The sequence below is a fragment of the Vulpes lagopus genome, chromosome 3, assembly GCF_018345385.1.
Source record: "Vulpes lagopus strain Blue_001 chromosome 3, ASM1834538v1, whole genome shotgun sequence".
NCBI lineage: Eukaryota > Metazoa > Chordata > Mammalia > Carnivora > Canidae > Vulpes > Vulpes lagopus.
Window position 1 is genome coordinate 73,124,389 of NC_054826.1, and position 21,737 is coordinate 73,146,125.

Genomic DNA, 21,737 nt, shown 5'->3' on the forward strand with positions numbered 1-21,737 from the left:
ACCACGTTTACATTCTCAAGGGCTGAAAATTTTACTAGCAAGATAAGAAGATTCAAATGAAGAGAAAGAAGAGATACTTAATGGAACAAGATCCCACACAAGAAAGGCAAGAATTACATTAGGAAGAAGAGTGGGCTCAAGAAAGCAGCAGAGATGCATGCTCTTCTGGGATGAAATGAAAGAAAAGACTGGCTGTGTTGGGAAGAGGACCAGAGCCAGGGACCTCTATCTGTACCTTAGAGGAGCAGGGAGGGCATCCTTTCAGGGTGGGTGCGAGTGGGAAGGAGGGTGGATTTGAGCACAGTAGTGAAGGTTTAGACAAGCTGTTCATCTGGATGGAAAAGGAGCAGCCCAGGGTAGAGAGGTTACAGATTATGTGATGAAGGATGGCCTCATCTGTTCTGAAGGCTAGACTTATGAGGCTGCCAAGGGGTAGGTTGAGGACAGTGAAGCAAAAGAGAAATGGGAGGTGACAGCTTGCTATCTGCAAGGAGGCCTAACAGCAGAATTGTGGCTGTGAAGTGGCTCAGCCAGGGCTGGTGCCTCTCAGCCCCCCTTTGCAGGCAGGTGGGACCATGCATCCAGTTCTCCCCAGCAGGACGTGAGCTTAGGCTTTGGAGAAGTGGGTGTATCTTCCCCAGGCTCTTCCCCCTGCCTGTGGCCTGGGAGCACAAGGAGTAGGGCAACCTTAGAAGCCATGTGTTGAAGATGGGTAGAGCCCATTCTTGAAGGATGGCACGAGAATTTGTTGCCAAAATGAACACCTAATCTGGACTGTTATATGAGAAATACATTTCTATATTCCTTCAGCAGTTGCATTTTTGCTACATACTATAATTATAGTACTTAGCCTACCCTAACATGAAAGGTCACACTCTAATCTCCACAGAGATTGAGAAAGCAAGGCTGTAGTGGCAAAGGTTCCAGGATGAGGAAAGTATCAGTGTCAGTGCCATTGGCTGCCCTGTGTGGTATGGTTAATGCCCTGGTTGGTGGTGATGGTAAACCCACCACAGGGATCTGAAAATGGAGAAGAGGACTACCATGGTAAGAAATTCTGGTGGAGACACCAGGTGTCTGGTGGAGACACCTGAGTGCTCTCAGAAGGATTTGGAGGACAGGAAGGATCGATGTTCTCAGGTAGCAGACTGGGCAGGGCCAGAGAAATACTACTTGAAATTATTTTTCTGATCCCTTGGCAAATATGGTTCTATCCGTGTGAATTTGTTCATTATCATCTGCACCGTTGATCTGTATGGCTTCAGTGGCAATCTGCTTCTATTTTCAATAGGCCAATAAATCAGATAAATAGGCTGGTTAGAAATATATATAAAGCTTAAAGTGGGTATACTCTGAGTGGGAGACCAGGATATCCAAAGCATAAAGTACATAAAAATCAGTGGGAATACCGCTTGAAAAACGTTAGATGCTCATTTTGCATTGTTTTGTTTCCCAGGCATCTATATGATGCCTACTATAGTACCAGGAACAAAAGAGATGCTCAAATAACTTATTAAAAGAATAAACAAAAGAATAGGCTAACTTATACATAAGACTGGAATTTCCATTCTTCTTGATTATTTGGTCATAAACCTTTTTTGAAAGTGGTCACAATGAAATGGCAGTCATACTTAAATCTTGGAAGACTTTATGTACTCTATTTTTTGTGACTAGAGAAATGTGGTGAATATTTTAATGTAAAATACAGTATTTGTAAGTAAAAGATTCCTCAAATGGAATCTTAAAATCATTTAAATATCAAAAGGAATTTATATCCCCAAGAAAATATACTCTTATAATTAGGCAAGTTCTTTTGGAGATTATGGAATCATCTGTGATATAAAACCATAGTATCTAAAATTATATTCTAGTTTATATAGTACATGGATCAGATTAGCTTATTTAACAAGCCAGCACTTGCTTTATTATTACTCAAAATCCATAAGGCTTTTATAAAGCCTTAGCATTTCAGAAACCCAGACAGTCATGTGATGATGTTCTTAGCTTTACTCTCTCAAAGGAATTAGAGGATATTTTAAGCTTGAGTGAATATTGTAAAATGAATATACCCATAGGCTAAATTTACTATCAAAAGACCATGCTCCATTTAATAGGTATGCATTTACCTACTCTTGATGCCAAAGAAAAGTAGGCCTCATTTCATGATGTTTTAAGATTTTTTAAGAAAATAAGTTCTTACGATTTACATCCTTACACAATGATATTGATTGAAATCCCCAAACAAATAAGGCAAACAAAAAGTGAACAGTAACTGTAAAACAATCCTTATGATTTCCATCACAGAACTTGATACAATGCACGGGCCCCAAAATATGGGGGAATATCATGTTTGGTGGAAGAAGGCATGTTGCTATAGATTTATAATTCATGGTAATAGCAGTAATGGCATATTAATTAAAAAATACTGGGGTGTCTGGATGTCTCAGTTGAGTGTCAGGCTCTTGATCTCAGCTCAGGTCTTGATGTCAGGGTCATGAGTTGAAGCCCCACGTTGTGTGGAGCTCAACTGGATGTGGAGCCCATTAAAAGAAAAAAAAATTTTTTTCTTAAATTATATCTTTATATAACTTATTCTCTCTATGGTAGGACCAGTGTGATATTATAACAATAGTGATATTAACAATAATACATGTTAAATGATATAAGTGTATAATTACACTTGCATGATGAAGAAAAATTATGTGATATATTAATTTGATAAATATTACTCAGGGCCTTTAATAAACAAAGCCCTTGGATATGAAATAGGCATAAACTCTGATGTTAAGGTGTTCCTACTGCCAAGAAGCTTTCATGGGAGGGATTAGTAAAAGAAGACATAAAAGGATAAGAATTAGTGATTACCAGCATAATGTTTGCTCCATTATGTAACTAATATTTTATTATATATTATTTATTTGTCTTGTACAAATAAAATTTCTTCACTTCCAAAGGAAAGCCTTCCCTAACTCCTCACCCTCTGAAGGTCGTATATAATCTTTGTGCACCTACTCTTTCTTTGTAGAATATCTGAGCAATGATTCGTATAACATCTACCCCCGCCGTTTAGACAGGGACAGAAACCATTGTGTTCACCATCATGTTGCCAGCCCCTAGCACCTTGTTCCTGGTAAAGCAAGCACAGAGGAAGGCTTTTACTTAATAGTTTCATAAGTCTGGGGGCGTCTGGGTGGCTCAGTGGTTAAGCGCTGCCTTTGGCTCAGGTCATGATCCCAGGGTCCTGGGATCAAGCCCCATATCAGGCTCCCTGCTCAGTGGGGAACCTGCTTCTACCTCTCCCCTCACTCGTGTGTGTGTGTGTGTGTGTGTGTGTGTGTGTGTGTGTGTGTGTGAGCGTGCGCCCATGCCCACATGAGCTCACATGCGCTCTCTTTCTCTCAAATAAATAAATGAAATCTTTATTTAGTTTCTTAATTCTAAGGTCTGGATTGATGCAAGACTCAAACAAGTAACTCTGGATTGCACAAACAGCAGTTTGTAACATATAGTCTATTTTGTCAAAGTTGTTCTCAGAGTTATCAGAGATTAAACAATTTTACAACATTTAACTTCAGATTCTTTGAATCAGAAAGCAATGAATGTTAGGCTTTAAGAAAAAAATGACAAATTACATATGCCTAATGATTTCAATTATAACCACACTAAGTAAATCCAGATCATAAAATACTAAAATATGCCTTGCAGGAAAAAAAAAATCTTTGCGGAGTCTGAAAAGAAAAAAACACTGCTGAATTACAGACCACCCAAAAAGAATGTTATTTTCTGACCATTATTATTCACTCAAGTCAATTCACCCAAAACATTCATTCTACACCACATTTCAGAGACAACAGGGAGACCTTCTAATATAGAATGCTTTAGAAATAGCATAGAGTTGAAAAGATTTCTCCTGTTTCATTAACATTATGCAATAATTTGGTTACTTCATAATGATTTTTCCTCACTAAAAACAAAAAGGAACAAAATGTGAGAAATCAATACAAAAACTCCCTCTTTTATCCAACCCAGATGGCTCAGTTATGGGATTTTTCCCACAGCTGTGCCAAGTTAGAAGCATGCTTGAAAATAAGCTAGTTGAAGTTCAATCCAAAGTGAACAGAAACCGTGGATGAAAAGAGTTCTTTTTTTAAAAAAGGGGCATGTGTTTGGGGTGATTACATGAAACTAGAAATGACTTGGGCTTCCTTGACTTTGGTGTACTTCGTCCCTCACTGCCCTATTTAAGACTGTCTTAACTGTGTACAGCTCCCCTGAATTCAGATGTCTGGGGGTTTTACTTTCAGATGATGAAGCTGCTGCCACACGGTTTACCTGCAGATCCCACGCCTCACTCCCAAAGACCTCACGGCTTAGTCTGCAGGTCTCAAGGACTTAACTAGAAATAGAAGCTCATCACCCTACTCCCTCCGGTCCCTCAGTAATTGTGAGTCACAGAAGCCCGTGCATCTCATACCAAACCTCAGCAGTCTGAGGAACTTGAGAGAAGCCAAAAGTGCAAAAATGTTTAAAAAGTAGGTGGTAATTAATTTAAAAGGAGTGCTGGAAAGACGATGTGAAAAGCAGGATCTGCTGATGGGAATTGTTCCCGGAAGCAGAATTTAGAAAAGGAATGAACTCTCATTCCAAAATAATACTCTCCATCTACACTGGCTGAGAATTCAGTTTGTTTTTTTATACTGTTTAAAGTACTATTGATTTATTTGGGACAATAAATATTTGTGAGAAAGACAGTTCCCTTATAACAGAACCACAAAGAATTTCTTGGGAAGAGCAGAGGGCAAGGGTGAGGGAGAGAATTTCAAGCATACTCCTCAGAGTACAAGCCCAGGTGTGGGGCTCCATCCCATGACCCTGAGATCATGACCTGAGCTGAAACCAGAAGTCAGATCCTCAACCGACTGAGTTACTCAGATGCCTCTGAAATATGCTACTTTTAACACTAAGTTGTCACTCTACCTAAAAATAAAAAAATAAGTATGTGTCACTTTACCTTCTTCTTTCCCTAAGTGTTCCCCAAGTCTTGGCCCATCATGTTTCTCACATGAAGTATTCTGAGGACTGGCACCATTTCTTAGGGACTTAGGTACCCCCATTCCATCTCTTTTCACATAGACAATTCCATCTTGGTTTCCACAAGTGAATTAACCTTGCTACTAGGTGATATGCTCCTTTGTCTAGGTGACAGGCCAGACTGACACAGAATATGAAAAATTTCATTCTTTAGGTAAGATACACTCTTTTATATACAACAATAGTATTATATTCTGGGCTCAACAGCACACTTTAAATGTCCAATAGTCATTCAAACAGTAAGAACCAGCCTTTAAAAAAAAAAAAAAAAAAAAAGAACCAGCCTTTATGCTACATCGGATAACATGCTATTCTTGAGAAGCAAAGACTGGTAGGAAAAAACTGCAGAAAGAATAAATCTCTGTCATGACTGAAAAATGAACATGGGATATCAAATTACTTTCTTCTTCTTCTTTTTTTCTTCAAATTACTTTCTTTCAAAAGCATGTGCAATCAATCTCACCTGGAGAGCTGAGGTTCACATTTGGGTGAGTGGACAGAGACAAGTGATGGGTCACAGGATTGTTGGGGGAAGGAAGGGCTGATTGAGTACCAGGGTGCAGGACAGCATGAGGTCCTGGGTAAACACAGCCGAAGGAACAAAGAGGCTGAAGTGAAGTGAAGAAAGGTGGATGATTCTACAGGGAAACTTCCCTGAGGCAGAAAATTTTGTGTATGACCAGCTCTACAACACAGAAACTAGGAGAAAGTCTAACTCAATATCCTTACCCCTATAATTGTATTGTATGGTTCATTTTGTGAAAGTATTATTTTTCTACATTATGTTCCAAGTTGTTAATTAGTCAATTCACATACAGATGTTTCTAAAACAATTTGCTATTTGGTGTCCATCTGCATACATAAACTTATATTAAAAAAGTACAATGTGGTAAAAACTATTCACTTTTCACAATAAGATACCTTTCAATTATTTTCACCTTGGCTGTAGATAAAAATTACTTGGGGATTAAAAAGACATATTTAGGGGCACCTGGGTGGCTCAGTCGGTTAAGTATCTGACTCCTGGTTTCAGCTCAGGTCATGATAATTGGGACCTACACTGGGCTTTGTGCTCAGTGGGGAATCGGCTTGAGAGTCTGTCCCTCAATCCCTATCCCCACTCCTGCACTTTCTCTCTCAAGTAAATAAATAAATCTTAGAAAAAACCCTCATCTTTAGATGTTTAGGTCCCATCATCACCATGTGTAGAGAGAGGGCAGATACAAGTTTAAAAGAGAAGAAGCTCTATGAGTGTTTCTGATGTGTAACCAGAGTTGAGAATGTGCCCAAATTTCTTGCTACTTTAACTGTGGTCTACAGACCTGTGGTGTTGGGATCACCTGGAAGCCTGATGGAAAGCAGAATTTCAAGCCCAGGCCAGACCTACTAAATCAGACTCTGTATTTCAACAAAACCCCAGGGCGATTCCTACACACCCTGAAGTTTGAGAAGCACTGCAGCAGGATGTTCTGACAATGGCACCTAGAGGAAGGTGGGTATCATGCATGAAGAGAAAGTAAGAAGAGCCTTGGGTTTGGAGAAAGATAAGTTTTTGTGTGATAACTTATTAAATATGAAGAGTTAAAATGTACCCTTATTTTCATAACACTGTTTGGACACATCATCATCAAAAAAAGAAAAAAAAAGTTCAAAAAAGTGAAGAAGCTGGGCCTTTAGCTCACCTCTCAGAGGCACTATTCATAAAGCTTTCAGCAAACTGCCCAGGAAGAGCAGCTTATAGCCTCTTCTACCTCAAAGAGGTTCCATGAGAAACATCCTTGTTGTCTACCCATCCCCAGAGCCTAGAGTTATCTGGACACTGACCACTTGGTGACCCCTCTTTTCCCAAGGAGGAAGTGCCCTTAGACTTTCTTCCCTAAGAGCACATCTAAGTCTTCCTCTTACAGAGAAAAGGTAAGAATGTTATCTTAGTAGGCTGAAATTATGTTCAAACATTCATGTGAATGGCAGAAACTTCTTCAGGTGGCTCCAATAATTTATTTTGACAATCATCTTAAGGGTAGAACATCATGGGGTGCCTGGGTGGCTCAGTCATTTGAGTGTCTTTTTTTAAAAAAAAAGATTTTATTTATTTGACTGAGAGAGAGAGTGAGTGAGCACATGACAAGCACAGGGATCAGCAGAGGGAGAGGGAGGGGCAGACTCTCCACTGAGCAGGGAGCATGATATAGGGCTTGATCTCAGGATCATGGGATTATGACCTGAGCTGAAGGCAGGATGCTTAAACGACTGAGCCACCCAGGTATCCAAGTGTCCAACTCTTGATCTCAGCTCAGGTCTTGATCTCAGGGTCATGAGTCATGGGTTCAAGCCCTACACTGGGTTCCATGCTAGGCATGGAGCCTACTTAGAATAATAATTATAAAAAGATATAATAAAACTGAAGTGCTAGATCTTAATTTAAAAGATGCCTTTTAGCAACCTTTGAAAATTAATATAATATTTTAAAATAAAACTATTCAACTCCATCTACTTTTTTTTTTTTTTAAGATTTTATTTATTTATTCATAGAGTCAGAGAGAGAGAGAGAGGCAGAGACACAGGCAGAGGGAGAAGCAGGCATCATACAGAGAGCCTGATGTGGGACTCGATCCAGGGTCTCCAGAATCACGCCCTGGGTTGCAGGCGGCGCTAAACTGCTGCCCCACCGGGGCTGCCCTCCATCTACTTTTCTGACTTTTCAAGACCTTTTGAAGATTTCCCCCCTCACTTTACCTACAGAATTTGGAGCTGTGGCTTAAAAAAAAAGGAATCAGTCTATATTTAATCTTATCAGATTAGCTATCGCCAAGACACACCTATCAGAATGACTAATATCAACAACACAAGAAACAACAGGTGTTGGAAGGATGTGGAGAAAGAGGAACCCTCATGCACTGTTGGTAGAAATGCAAACTGGTACAGCCACTCTGGAAAACAGTATGGAGGCTCCTCAAAAAGCTAAAATAGAACTACCCTATGATTCAGTACTTGCAATTGCACTACTAGGTATTTACCCAAAGAAGACAAAAACGCTAACTCCAAGAGATCATGCACCCCAATGTTTATAGAGGTATTATCTACGATAGCCAAATTCTGGAAACAGTCCAAATGTTTACCAATTGACGTATAGATAAAGGAGTAGTGGTATACATATACAAAGGAATATTACTCAGCCATCAAAATGAGTGACATCTTGCCATTTGCAATGACATAGATAGAGCTAGAGGGTATTATGTTAAGCAAAATTAGTCAAAAACAAATACCATATGATTTCATTCATATGTAGAATTTAAGAAACAAAATAAATGAGCAAAGGGGGAAAAAGGAGAGAGGCAAACCTCTTTGAAACTGACTCTGGACTATAGAGAACAAATTGGCGGTTACTAGAGGGGAGGTAAGTGGGGGATGGGGGAAATGGGTGATGGGGATTAAAGAGTGCACTTGTGATGAGCATTGGGTGTTGTATGGAAGTGTTGAATCACTATATTGTACACCTGAAACTAATATTACACTGCATGTTAACTGGGATTTAAATAAAAACTTAAAAAGATGCCTTTGTAATACAATAATTTAAAATAAAACCAATCATCTCAATCTATTTCTGTGACTTTTCAAGACCTTTTGAAGATTGTTTTTGCATTTTACCTATAGAGTTTGGATCTGTGGTTTAAAGAAAAATTCAGTCTATATTCTGATAGCCAAGAGATAGACAAAATTTCATATATTTGTATAATTAAATATAGTTTAATTTTTTGTAATTTTTCAAAAGAATTTTTTTCTACACTTCTATTATATTTCTAAAGTAACATCTCTCATGAATTTTTATTTTCATTTATTAGTTTTTAAAGATTTATTTGTTTGAGAGAGAGACAGAGACAGAAAGTGAGCTATTTCCCCACAGTGAAGATGGTGGCGGTCAAGTGTTTTGGATGCTGTAGCCTCTTTGATTTTCAGCTGTTCCATCACTGGGGACTGGGATGGAGGTGGCTAGGCCTCCCTCCAATTTACTACTTAACATTTCCTTTAATGGAAACAACCATTTCTGTCTCTGCTTTTAAAAATCTATTTCCATTGGCACTACAGTTGGTAAAATTCTTCTTAGATATTAGCAAAAGCCCAAGTTAGCCTATTAGGTTTAAATGTTACTGTGAGAATTTTTATTTTTGTGTATGTTTTCCAAAGCATTTGCATTGGAAGCTAGAAAAGGACAAGATATCTGTGGTTGGCTCACTATATCTTGGTGTGAAAACTGTAGTAATGGTTTTGTTGACTTCATAAAGGTCAAGGGGTATTGTAATTCAAGTTCTAACTTTTTAATTTTTTTAAAGATTTATTTATTTATTTATTTATTTATTTATTTATTTATTTATGATAGACACAGGGAGAAAGAGAGAGAGGCAGAGACACAGGCAGAGGGAGAAGCAGGCTCCATGCCGGGAGCCCGATGCTGAACTCGATCCCGGGACTCCACGATTGTGCCCTGGGCCAAAGGCAGGCGCCAAACTGCCGAGCCACCCAGGGATCCCCCAGTTCTAACTTTTTTAAAAAAGATTTATTTATTCATGAGAGACACAGACAGGCAGAGGAAGAAGAAGGCTCAAGGGGAGCCCAATGTATGACTCGATCGCGGGACTCCAGGATGATGCCCTGAGCTGAAGGCAGACACTCAACTGCTGAGCTACCCAGGAATCCCTCATGTTCTAAAATTTTAGAAGAAACTGTGCTAGACATTCATATAACACCCCCTCCCCTAATTATATCACCTTATTTAAATTTAACACTTGTTTCCTAAAGTGGATTCATTGCAATGGTCATGAGATAATCATGAAGAAATTGTTTTTAGAAAACATAAGGAGTATAAGTCATTTAATTATAACAGCATCAATTACTTCTGCAGTGAAATTATATCCTTTTATGTATTATATACATATGAAGTAAACTTGGCACATCAAAAATTAGGTTTATAAAAGAATATTCATCACTTACTTCACTAAAGCAAATGTAGGTAGATTTATTTCATTAAAAGATAATGAACTGTCCCAAGTGATTTTATCTAACTGTCCTAAGTGACAATTGTGATTTTGATTTATCAAAACTTGATTTACAAACCAAATAACTCAAGACAAGATAGATACACATGTATTCATTATATGTCAGTTAAAATGAACTTCTAAAATAATTGTCAAAATCTAAAAAATGGTATCTAATACTACTTTAAAGCTATCTTCTGGGATACCTGGGTGGCTCAGCAGTTGAGCATCTGTCTTTGGCTCAGGGTGTGATCCCTGGATCCAGGACTGAGTCCCACACATCAGGGTCCCTGCATGGAGCCTGCTTTTCCCTCTGCTTGTGTCTTTGCCTCTCTCTCTCTCTCTCTCTGGTCTCTCATGAATAAATAAATAAAATCTTAAAAAAAAAAAAAGCTATCTTCTATGAGATTTTAAAAACCAATGTTAATGGTATCAGTCTTATTTAATAGCACAGTATATTTCAACCAGAAGTATTCCACTCACAAAGTCGATCTGGGAATCTGGGTAAAAGATAATAAATTGAATATACACATTTAATTGTATCCTTAACCACAAATATGATTAAAACAACAATAAAAGTGATTTTTAAAAAAGATATTAAGTCCGGAAGAATGTAGAAGAGAAGACAGCATCAAAATTTTTGGAGGTAGGAAGGAAGTGGATGAGCAGCAAGTGACTTAGGAGGCCTGATAGTTATTAAGCTGACAGTGGGAGAAATTGAGAAGCAATCCCAAGTTGACACTACAGGGCTCCTGAAAAGCTCAAGAACTGGTGACACAATTCTTGGCCACTAGGGCAAAAGACAGGTAGAATGGAGGTAGGTCTGCCTAAGGAGCAGGCAGGTGCCCAGATGCCCTCCCACTTAGTGGTCTGTCCATTCACCTCCTTCCTCCCAGAAGAACCCTGTGGCTGACTCTCTGCGAAGAGTGAGTCAGAGGTGCTCTGGATTTGGAAATCCTGGCACAGTTGAGAATAGGAATTAGGTTCCAGTTTATAAGTTAAATATTGAAAGCCCCCAACCCTTATTCTCTTACCGGAATACGAGCAACCAAGCATCCTTTCAGAATGGAAGAATCTTCTCTCAAGAATCTGACTTGCATGAGAGAAAATACCTAAAGATCTAGGCATTGTCAATTTTCCAAGAAACAGTCATTATGGTTTGAACTGTATCTCCCTCAGATATGTTGAAGTCTGTTATGGTCTGAACTGTGATAACCCCGAATTCATATGTTGAAGCCATAAGCCCCAAAGTGACTGTATTTGGAGACAGGAGGTAATTAAGATCAAATGAGGTCATAAGGGGGCCCTAATTTGACAGAACTTGGACCCTCATAAGCAAGAGACACTCATGAGAGCTTTCTTCATGCATGCACATAGAAAAGGCTATCTATAAGCCAGGAAGAGGCTTCACCGAAACCCAACCCCTATGGCACCTTTGGCTCAGACTTTCAGCCTCCACAGCTGTAAGAAAATAAACTTGTGCTGTTTAAGTTCCTCCCTGTATGATGGCAGCCTGAGCTGACTAATACGAAGTTCTAACCCCAACTACCTAAGACTGTGACATCACTTGGAAACAGGGTCGCTGAAGGTGTAATTCATTAAGATGAGGCCGTACTTGGGTATAGCTGGGCCCTGAATCCAATGCTTCCTTGTAAGGAGGACAGAAGCAACTCTAAGAACACTGTATGACGACAGGGACAGTGTGAAGTGCTGCAGCTGGAAGGCAAGGGCCCCCTAGACTGCAGGAAATCACACAGGCAAGAAAGGATTCTCCTAGGGACACTTGGGTGGCTTAACGGTTGAGCCTTTGGCTCAGGGCATGATCCTGGGGTCCTGGGATTGAGTCCCACATCGGGCCCCCTGCAGGGAGCCTGCTTCTTCCTGTCTGTGTCAGAGAGAGGCAGAGACACAGGATCCCAGGACCCCGGATCATGACCTGAGCTGAAGGCAGACATTCAACCACTGAGGCACCCAGGCATCCCTAAAATAAAATCTTAAAAAAAAAAAAAAAGGATTCTCCTTGACAGGTTCCAGAGGGAGGTGTGACCCTGTGCACATCTTCATGATGTCCTTCTTGCCTCCAGAACCGTGAGATATAAATTTCTGATTTTTTTCTTAAGCTATTTGGATTGTGGTACTTCCTCTCAGGAACAAATATAGTTACCTCATCGGATCACCCTACAGTGAAAAGGACATTCAGCAAGTCTCCTCACAGACATAAGGCTTCCAGCCAGCTTGTAATTATCATGCTCCAACACGAGCAGAGGACCAAGGACTACCCAACATTTGAGAAAACCATCCGTGAGAGACAGATACTAAGACAAACAGAACTCAAAGGGGAGACTGTACAGAAAGAACACGTCTAAAACACCATCATTCATAGACTGAGGCAAGAGGGAACCTATTGTAGACAACTCAAGAGTTCCTATAAGGAAGAGGAACATTCAGAAAATGAAAAGCACTCTTAGAAATTCAACACATGGGAGCAGAAATTAAAAGATTAACTAAAGGGTTGGAAGATGAAATTGAGAAACCCATCACAAAATAGTGCAAAAAAAAAAGTGACAGGAAAGAGAAGAAAAACTATCAGAATATTAGATAATCAGTCCAAGTGGTTTATAACTGAATAAAAGGAATCCCAGACAGAACAAATGGTGAAAATGGAGAGGAGAAAATCATTTTGAGAAGTCAATTTAACTAACCAGAGCTGAAGGACAAAGAATTCCTAAGTTAAAAGGGACTATTGAGGATTTGGTAAAATCTATCACAGTCAACTCACACACATACATCATCATGAAATTGTAAGCAATGGGGACATGAGAAAGATGCCACAAACAGGTAAGAATCAGAATGGCTTCAGACTTCTCCACAGCAACATTAAAAGCTGAAAGGCAATGGAGAAATGCCTTCAAAATTCTGAAGGAAAATTATTTACAATCTAGCATCTCAAAAAATTTGCCTCTCACACAGCCTTCTTGGGAAGGATGTACTTCCTTTAAATGAGGAAGTAAAATAAAAAGGAGGAAAACAGGGATGCCTGGCTGGCTCAGTGGTTGAACATCTGCCTTTGGCTCAGGTCATGATCCCGGGGTCCTGGGATTGCGTCCCCCATCAGGCTCCCTGTGATGAGCCTGCTTCTCCCTCTGCCTATGTCTCTGCTTCTCTCTCTGTGTCTCTCATGAATAAATAAATAAAACCTTAAAAAAAAAAAAAAAGAAGGAAAACAGGAGATGAAGGAATCTGAGGATTTAAAACAAGAGCCAGTATGGAATATCTAATGGATGTTGACACACTGAGAAGAAATCTATACAACTATGCAGAGTCTGGGTCTAAATGCGCAATACAGAATATCATATAAGTGAAAACTCAAACAAACGAAAAACAAGACAATGAATAACACCTGGGAAAAGAAACTACTGTGTAGGAAAAAAAATGATAATGTAGACACTGAAGAGACCAAATCCAAATAACGTTTTCATAATAAAAAAACCCCTATATAACAGGTACTCTTATATGTCAGGTACTGATTTAAATGCTTTATGTTCATTAACTCATAATTCTTACAACCACCTGAGGAGGTAAGTACTATAACAGTTCTCATTTTTCAGTGAAGGAAACTGAGGCACAGGAAGGTCAAAAACTTGTACAATGACACAACCAGTAATGGACAGGGCTGTGATGATAACCCAGGCAGCCTGGTTCTAGGTGTTGTGTTTTTTATCTCTTCAGTCTATTGTGTGTTTCTAACTTAGCCTAAATAATGCAAATATTGAGTAAGACCCTGGGAGGCAATCCGGAACAGGGGAATATGCACATGTATAGTGACACTGCGTAGCTACTATTAATCATCTTTAATAGAAAGAAGTCAACTGATAATATCCATCTGAAAAATTAAGAAATAGCAATATAAGCATATTATTTAGATATGGAAATAAATACTAAAGGATTTGGATAAAAGGGCTGAAAGTAGCATCAAGAGAGAAATAGGGAAGGGAAGGTGGGGGAACTGTTGTTTTCCATTATAAACTTTAGAAAACTGATTTTAAAATTATAAGTACAGCTTTGATAAAAATAAAAACTAAATTAAAATTAGATCAGAATGGAAAGTAAACAGATAAGCATGTGGCTTGACAAAACTAATTTTCAGAAAATTCCACCTTAATCAGTGGGTTAAACTTTACACCTTCCAAATTAAAACCCTTGAATCAAATGAGTATTTTTAATCCAAAACATGAGAAGATGGGGCATCTGAGTGGCTCAGTTGGTTAAGCATCTGCCTTCAGCTCAGGTCATAATCCCAGGGTCCTGGGATGGAGCCCTGCCTTGGGCTCCCTGCTTAGCGGGAGTCTGCTTCTCTCTCCCTTGGGCCCTGTCCCTGCTTGTGCTCTCTCTCAAATAAATATATAAAATCTTTAAACAAAAATACGAAAAGATGCCTGGGGAACAAACACTTCTTGACAATAAAGAAATATATATTTTCTTTATTGTATTGTATTTTTTCCTCTTCTATATTCACCCTGAAACTAGCAGACAACTTCAGATTTTACTAGTTGAAAAGAACTATAAAGCTAGTAGGGGTGTATTTGTTCATTTTCCTATCACCCAAGTATTCAAGAAAAATTAGGTCATTTTCAAAATCAAGTCAATAGGGTTTTAGAGGGCTATTTCTAAGCTTTTAAAAGTGTAATCTCCCAGAATTTTCACTGTTCTTTGTTCTTGCTCACAGTAAATCTCAGGACCAAATGTCTGATTTTGATTTTTTAAGTGCTGTCAGCCAATCTTTTCATTGCCACGTTCTCCAACATTCTTAGAATAAGAACATGGTTTCCTAGAAAAGCTACAGCAATTACACACGACTTGGAAGTAAACACTCTATTTTCAAGTCACGAGATGGTATAAGCCTAAAAAAATTTGCAAAACCATACTAATTCTTCAGTAAGTTTACATTTCAATTACTGCAAGGCTGAAAGACTTTAAGTAGGCCATATCAGCCACACTATACAGGAAATTATATCCTAGGAAAGCTCTGTTTTAAAAATAGGCAAAGGAAGAAAGGAAGGTTGCCAAAATACACAGCACTTTCCATTTGTTTTGATTTGAGTACAGCATCTGTTTTATCAGGTGCAATCTACTATTTGCAGGCTTAAGGGGAATGGTAGTAGTTAGGGTGGAAAGAAGTAAATTAATCTAAAATGTTTGCTTTCTGAAAACAATTTTGAAGTAGATATCAGTGGAATTTAGGTAATAACCAAATACCACTAAGAAAATGAGCTTGGGGATAAGTCAGACTGGACTGTATAATCCTTAACCTAGCAGAATCAAAGCTGAGAAACTAGACCAATCTACTTAAGAAATGTACTCTCAACTCTTCTTCCTGTTCTTAGTCTGAACATTCATTCACTCATTCATTCAAATAATGAGTACCTACGATACGCACCATGTACTGTTTTAGGAAGGGGAACATAGCAGTTAACAAAACAACAAAACTCCACGGAGCTGTTGCACGTGGAGAGGACAGACACACATACAGGCAGATAATATAATATATGATAATATAAAAGGCTATTAAAAATATAACCAGGAAATCTGAAGAAGGTGAACTACCATATGCAAAAGAAAGCAAAAGTGGATGGGATCACTCTGCAGGAAAAAAATTTTTTTTTTTTTTTAAGATTTATTTATTTATTCATGAGAAACACAGACTGAGAGAGAGGCAGAGACACAGGCAGAGGGAGAAGCAGGCTCCTCAAAGGGAGCCCGATGTGAGACTTGATCCTGGATCCGGGAATCACGACCTGAGCTGAAGGCAGGCACCCAACTGGTGAGCCACCCGGGCATCCCTCTATACAGGAAAACTTAATGAGAACAGAGTTCTAGTAAAACTGTTATGATAAGAGTTTAAGTGAGACTCAGCAATAAAATAATATTCAAGCATTTTGTCAAAAGTAAACTTACATTGGAAATAATTAAAGAACTGCCAACACTTTCAAAATCTCACTTCATCTTTAACTATTCTGGTCATAGTTGACTTAGATGCTTCTGAGTCCTGCCCCAGTACAGGCTAAGTAAGCAGCCTCCGTGGCCTTCTTGGAAAATATCCTATTTTTGTGGCCCTGGAAAGTGTGCTCTGGAAGTCTGTCTCTTGGCTGATTGTTTCTTCTTTTAAACTGTTTCTACTTTTTCCTGAAGCTAGAATCCTTACCTACTTTTCTAAAGGTAGCATGGTACAAGAGAAGGAATAAAACATTAGAAACAAGATATCCAATCATTCCTGCCTTAATGTGACCCTGGGCAATAATATACTTCTCTGAGAGTGTAATATTGAAATATTTTTCTTATTTATTTATTGATTTAAAGTTGTAGTGAGGACCAATGAGATGTTATGGTACACAGAATAATGTCTCCCACTCCCAAAGAGGTCCATGTCCTAATTCCTAAAACGTGTGCAAATGTTAGGTCACACGGTAAAGGAGAAATCGAGCTGCACATGGAATTCAGGTTGCTAACCAGCTCCTTATGGTGGAGAGAGGACCCTGGGTTACTTAGGTGGACCTGACATAACCACAAGCATCCTTATAAGTGGAAGAGGGAGGCAGAAGAGAGAAAGAACCAGAGACATAGAAATGTAAGAAGTCTCAGCTCAATATTTCTTGCTTTGAAGATGATGAATAGAACCCTAAGCCAAGGATGTATGCAACCTGTAGAAGCTAGGAAAGGTAAGGGAACAGATTTTTCCTTACAACCTCCAGAAAGAGTACAGCCCTGTAGATGCATTTCAGATGTCTGATCTCTAAGAGAATAGTTGTAAGAGAATAGTAAGAGAATAGTTGGGGTTGGTTTAAGCCGGTAGGTGCTTGGCAATTTGTTACAGTAGCAATTGGAAACAGTAATATGTAAAAGTATTTTGAAACTCATAGGAAATCATATAAATGCAAATGTTCTAACGTGATATCTCAGCTTGATCTATCCAGCAGGCTTGATGGCAGACAACTTGGTCACAAAGTCTTCTGAGTTGTTATTTCCTTGTTACAGGCTAATGCGCTGCTTTTTCTGTTTTAAAGCCTGACCATTTCTGCTTTTAGCTTTCCTTTCCCTTGTGGAGAGTTGATTACCATGTAACTATCAAACCAATTCCCTTTCTACTTCCTTGGTTTCTCTTCAACTACTCCTTATGCTGATGTTCCCAAAACAATGTTAAGAGAACTTTCCAAAATTACAATATTATAGCAAAATTATGTACAAATAATTCCTACTTTGTTGATAATGAGTTATTCTCTAAACACTACAAGGCAATCTGTTTAGTATATACCTAACTACACATCGTATGCAAACATATGTGTATATATATCCACATATATAGAGTCTTACGGTTTTTCCATCAGTGTGAATAAGAATGTTACTGGATTCTCTTCCACAGGTTATCTTCAACTTATGAAGTAGAATTAAAATTTCGGGGTTAGATCTCTCTTATTAATCCCAAATTTATAGAATAAATTACAGTTATAAAAATTTGAGTGTTTTATTAAAGGATTAAAACACACAAACCCATGTTTCTAAGTCTTTAAAAATTAACTGATGCATAGTAAGAAACAAATATTTTATAATGGTTCTTAGATCAACTCCTAAATAACAATATCTTTTCTGCTCTTTTAACATTAATTCATACATGATAGGCCCATTTATTTATTTTTTTATAGTATTATACTTTCATATTTCTTCCTGTTATTCCCTTTTTATTTTAGGGCATGGTATTTGTGTACCCACTGATAATATCTTTGTATTATTAGACCTTCTCATATAGACTTCATTTTCAATTTGTACTTAATTTTTTTTCCAACAAAATCACCCAGATTTAGAGGGAAGGTAGGGGAATACCACAAATACAAATATATACACAAAGACACACAGGGGAACACCAGTTATTGCATATCCTGGGTTTATAATATTTTTATAGGTGAAACGGGTACAAAGTTGAGAAACTTCACCCTGTATTTGAACTGTGGTTAGATTCAGAAAAAAAGATCTCCTTTAATAACAGTACAACAAACATTCCAAATAAGAAGGAATGTATTGGCTACTTTAAAAAAAAATATATTTTATTTATTCATGAGAGATACACGAGAGAGGCAGTGACACAGGCAAAGGAAGAAGCAGGCTCCTCACAGGGAACCTGATGTGGAACTTGATCCTGGGACTGGGATCACACCTGAGCCAAAGGCAGATGCTCAACCGCTGTGTGAGCCAGGAGTGCCTGGCTAGTACAGCTGATCCTTGAACAACATAGGTTTGAGCTGTGCAGGTCCACTTATACCTAAGTTCTTTTTCAATAAATATAGTAAAGTCCTATAAACATATTCTTCTCTTCCCTATGATTTTCCTTAACATCTTTTCTCTAGCCTTTAATTTTTTTTTAAAGAGAGGTAGAGAGAGAGAAAGAGGAAGGGCAGAGGGAGAGCAAGAGAATCCTTGCTCTGGAATCTGGCAGGTTCCATAGCCAGTGCAGAGCCCAACATAGGGCTTGATCTCACAACACTGAAATAATAACCTGAGCCAAAAATCAAGAGTCTGATGTGGAACAGTCACCTAGGTGATCCATTCTAGCTTACTTTTAATACAGTATTTAACATACATGGGGAGGAGGGTGTGTGTGTGTGTGCGTGTCCATGCCTGAGCGGCCCTAACCCCTATGTTGTTCAAGGATCAACTGTAGAGTCTGACTTAAGAAGGAAAAGACTGTAATTGTCAGTAGTGATAGGTATCTGTATATTTAACTCAGTTAAAAAGTTATAAAACTCCTATGAGAAAAGGAAAAAAGTTTGGGGTGGGAATTATGTTCTTAGTGTATCTATAAATTCACAGGCTAAAAAATACAGTCGTCCCCCCACCCCCAATTCTTATACTGGAACTTAGACAAAATGGATAGCAGTAGATCCAATTACCCATTTAGGTAATTGGAAATCATGCACTTATTTAAATGCCAACTGACAGTGAACTTTTTTTTTGAAATTTCACTTTGGAATTGTATTCAAAATTAGTTTATGAAGTTAATGAAGTTAGTCTTTTTATTTATATAAACTTTTTAACCAAAAACATTATCCCAGCTATTTCTAAAATAATTATTTTCTAGTCTTGTATATCACAGATACATTAAGCTAGAATTAATCACTCATAAAGCTATACTTACATATTCCTTCACGTTTTTTGTTTTCACAGCTTTGTAGGAGTAATATGCAGGATAAAGCATCCCAAACACCAACCTAAAAGTAAAAAGTATGAGGAGACCAATCAAATACAACAATGCTTTTAGGAGCTTATAAAAATTTCACCTAATAGAAAAGTAGAAACTACATGGGAAACATACAACGGTGTAAATTTGTATGAATGCAAATTTGTGCACAGACTAAATCCACTCAGAAAAGCAAAGTAAAAATACGCTTTTTTTTAAACAAAAAGGATTTTAATATTCTAGGTATAGTTTCATTGGAAAAAATTTATATTTTAAAAATCATCATAAAAAACTTTCTCATTTAACACCTGAAACTAATATTAACACTGTTAATTATACTTGAATTTAAAAATAAAGTCTTTGTCATCACAAAGAATATTCTACAGTTCCTTAACATTTGGAAAATGAACAAAATCACCAAAAATAAAAATTGTCCCAACCGTACCAGAGATAACTGCAGGCAACATTTTATTGTATACAAATCCTACTTTTTATCCACATGTAGTATTCCCATAATCTAAATTTGTACTTGAAAATACATAATAGGCTTATGGTTGATTTCCAGGTTATTGCCATTGCACATAACAAAAACATTTCTGTCCATTGATATGCACTTCCTAGTTGGGATGTTGCTGCTTCAAAGAGTACATATATTTTTACCTATTATCAAAATGCCCTCCAGAGTAGTGGTTCTACTTTACATTCCTATACATTGGTGATCATTGGCATCATTATTTAAAAAAGAAAAAAGTTTGCCAGTTAAGTAGGAGAATCTCATAGATGTTGTAATATACATTCCTGAATACTAGCAAACCTGACTTTCTTCTTAAGTGTTTACTGGCTTTTTGATACATATGGTATATGATATCCTGTTGTCTACTTTTCTGGTCTATTTAAAAATCTTTTGGAATAGTTTTAAATTTACAGAAAAGTTGGAAATACACTATAGTTACCATAAACCCTACACCATCTTTCCTCCATTATCTACATCTTGCAGTAGTATGGTACATGTTACCACAATTCACAAACCAATATTGATATATTACTAACTGAAGTACATACTCTATTCTGATTTCTTTAGTTTTTACTTACCATCCTTTCTGTCCCAACATCCCATCTAGGACAACACATTATATTTATTTATCATGTCTCCTTAGGTCCTCTTGGGTTAAAAAAAAAAAAAAAAAAAAGGTTCTCAGACTTTCCTTGGGAAATTACTGCAACAGTTTTGAGTATTGGTGAAGAATATTGGAGGAGATCCCTGTACTGGAATTTGCTGCTTTTCTTATGATTAAACTGAGGTATGGGTTTTCAGGAGGAGGAGCACAGGAGGTAAAGTATCATTTCATCTTATTATATCAAGGACATACTATCAGTATGATTTATCACTGTTGATGTTAACCTTGACCACCAGGCTGAGTAGTGTTTGTCAGACTTCACTGTAAGGTTACCCCTTACCCCATACCTGTTCATGCTGTGTTCTTGGGAAGGAAGCTGCTATGCACAAGCCATACCTGAATAGGGAATTAGTTCCACTTTCTTGAGTGGAGTATCTACATGAAGCATTTGAAATTTTTCTGCCTTGGACATTATCTATTCTCCATTTATTTCTTCAATGATTTACTTATATCAATACTACACTTTGGGTTCTAATACAATAATACTTCATTTTGTCGCTAAGGCTTTGAACACAGATCTTTCAGTTCTTTCCTGTGTCCCTTTGACAGATGTAAAATTGTGAGGGTTTTGGTTTTTTTTTTAAAACAATTTGCTACTTTCTGGCACTATATGATGCCCCAGGCTCATCTAATGTATATCCTGCCTCAATCCTAGAATCAGTCATTTCTCCAAGGAGTCTTGGTTCCTTTCACTGGAGAATGGTATTTAAGATCAAGTTCTGGGTGCTACATATGTTCACTGTTACTGGAGTGTTGTAGATTCTAGGTCCTTCTCTATTTTGCAGATTAAACAATATTTGTCTATGTTCTTATTATCTTTTGATATTGTTTATAGGTCGTTTTTTTTTTTTTAAAGATTTTATTTATTTATTCATGAGAGAGAGAGAGAGGCAGAGACACAGGCAGAGGGAGAAGCAGGCTCCAGGCTCCATGCAGGGAGCCGGATGTGGGACTTGATCCTGGGTCTCCAGGATCACGCCCTGCCCCAAAGGCAGGCACTAAACCGCTGAGCCACCCAGGGATCCCTAGGTCGTTTTGATATTATTGTTGTGTGATGCTGTTTCAGTATTATTTACATATTGATAAAATGTGTTGAACAAAGTTTGTTGGGCTGTTAAATAAATACCACAGATTGGATGACTTAAGCAATAGGTATTTATTTTCTCACAGGAGGCTAGAAGGCCAAGAGCAAGGTGCTGTTGGGTTTCG

The 21,737-nt window shown here is 37.9% G+C and overlaps 1 protein-coding gene across 1 annotated transcript in view; it reads right to left on the reverse strand.

Annotated features, from left to right (window-relative positions):
• Positions 1 to 21,737, reverse strand: part of REEP3 (receptor accessory protein 3) — a 99,642-nt gene that overhangs the window by 34,522 nt on the left and 43,383 nt on the right. Inside the window, exon 2 of the mRNA XM_041746947.1 lies at positions 19,309 to 19,381. Within this exon, the coding sequence (XP_041602881.1) occupies positions 19,309 to 19,381 (73 nt within the window). The remainder of the gene's footprint in view (positions 1 to 19,308; positions 19,382 to 21,737) is intronic.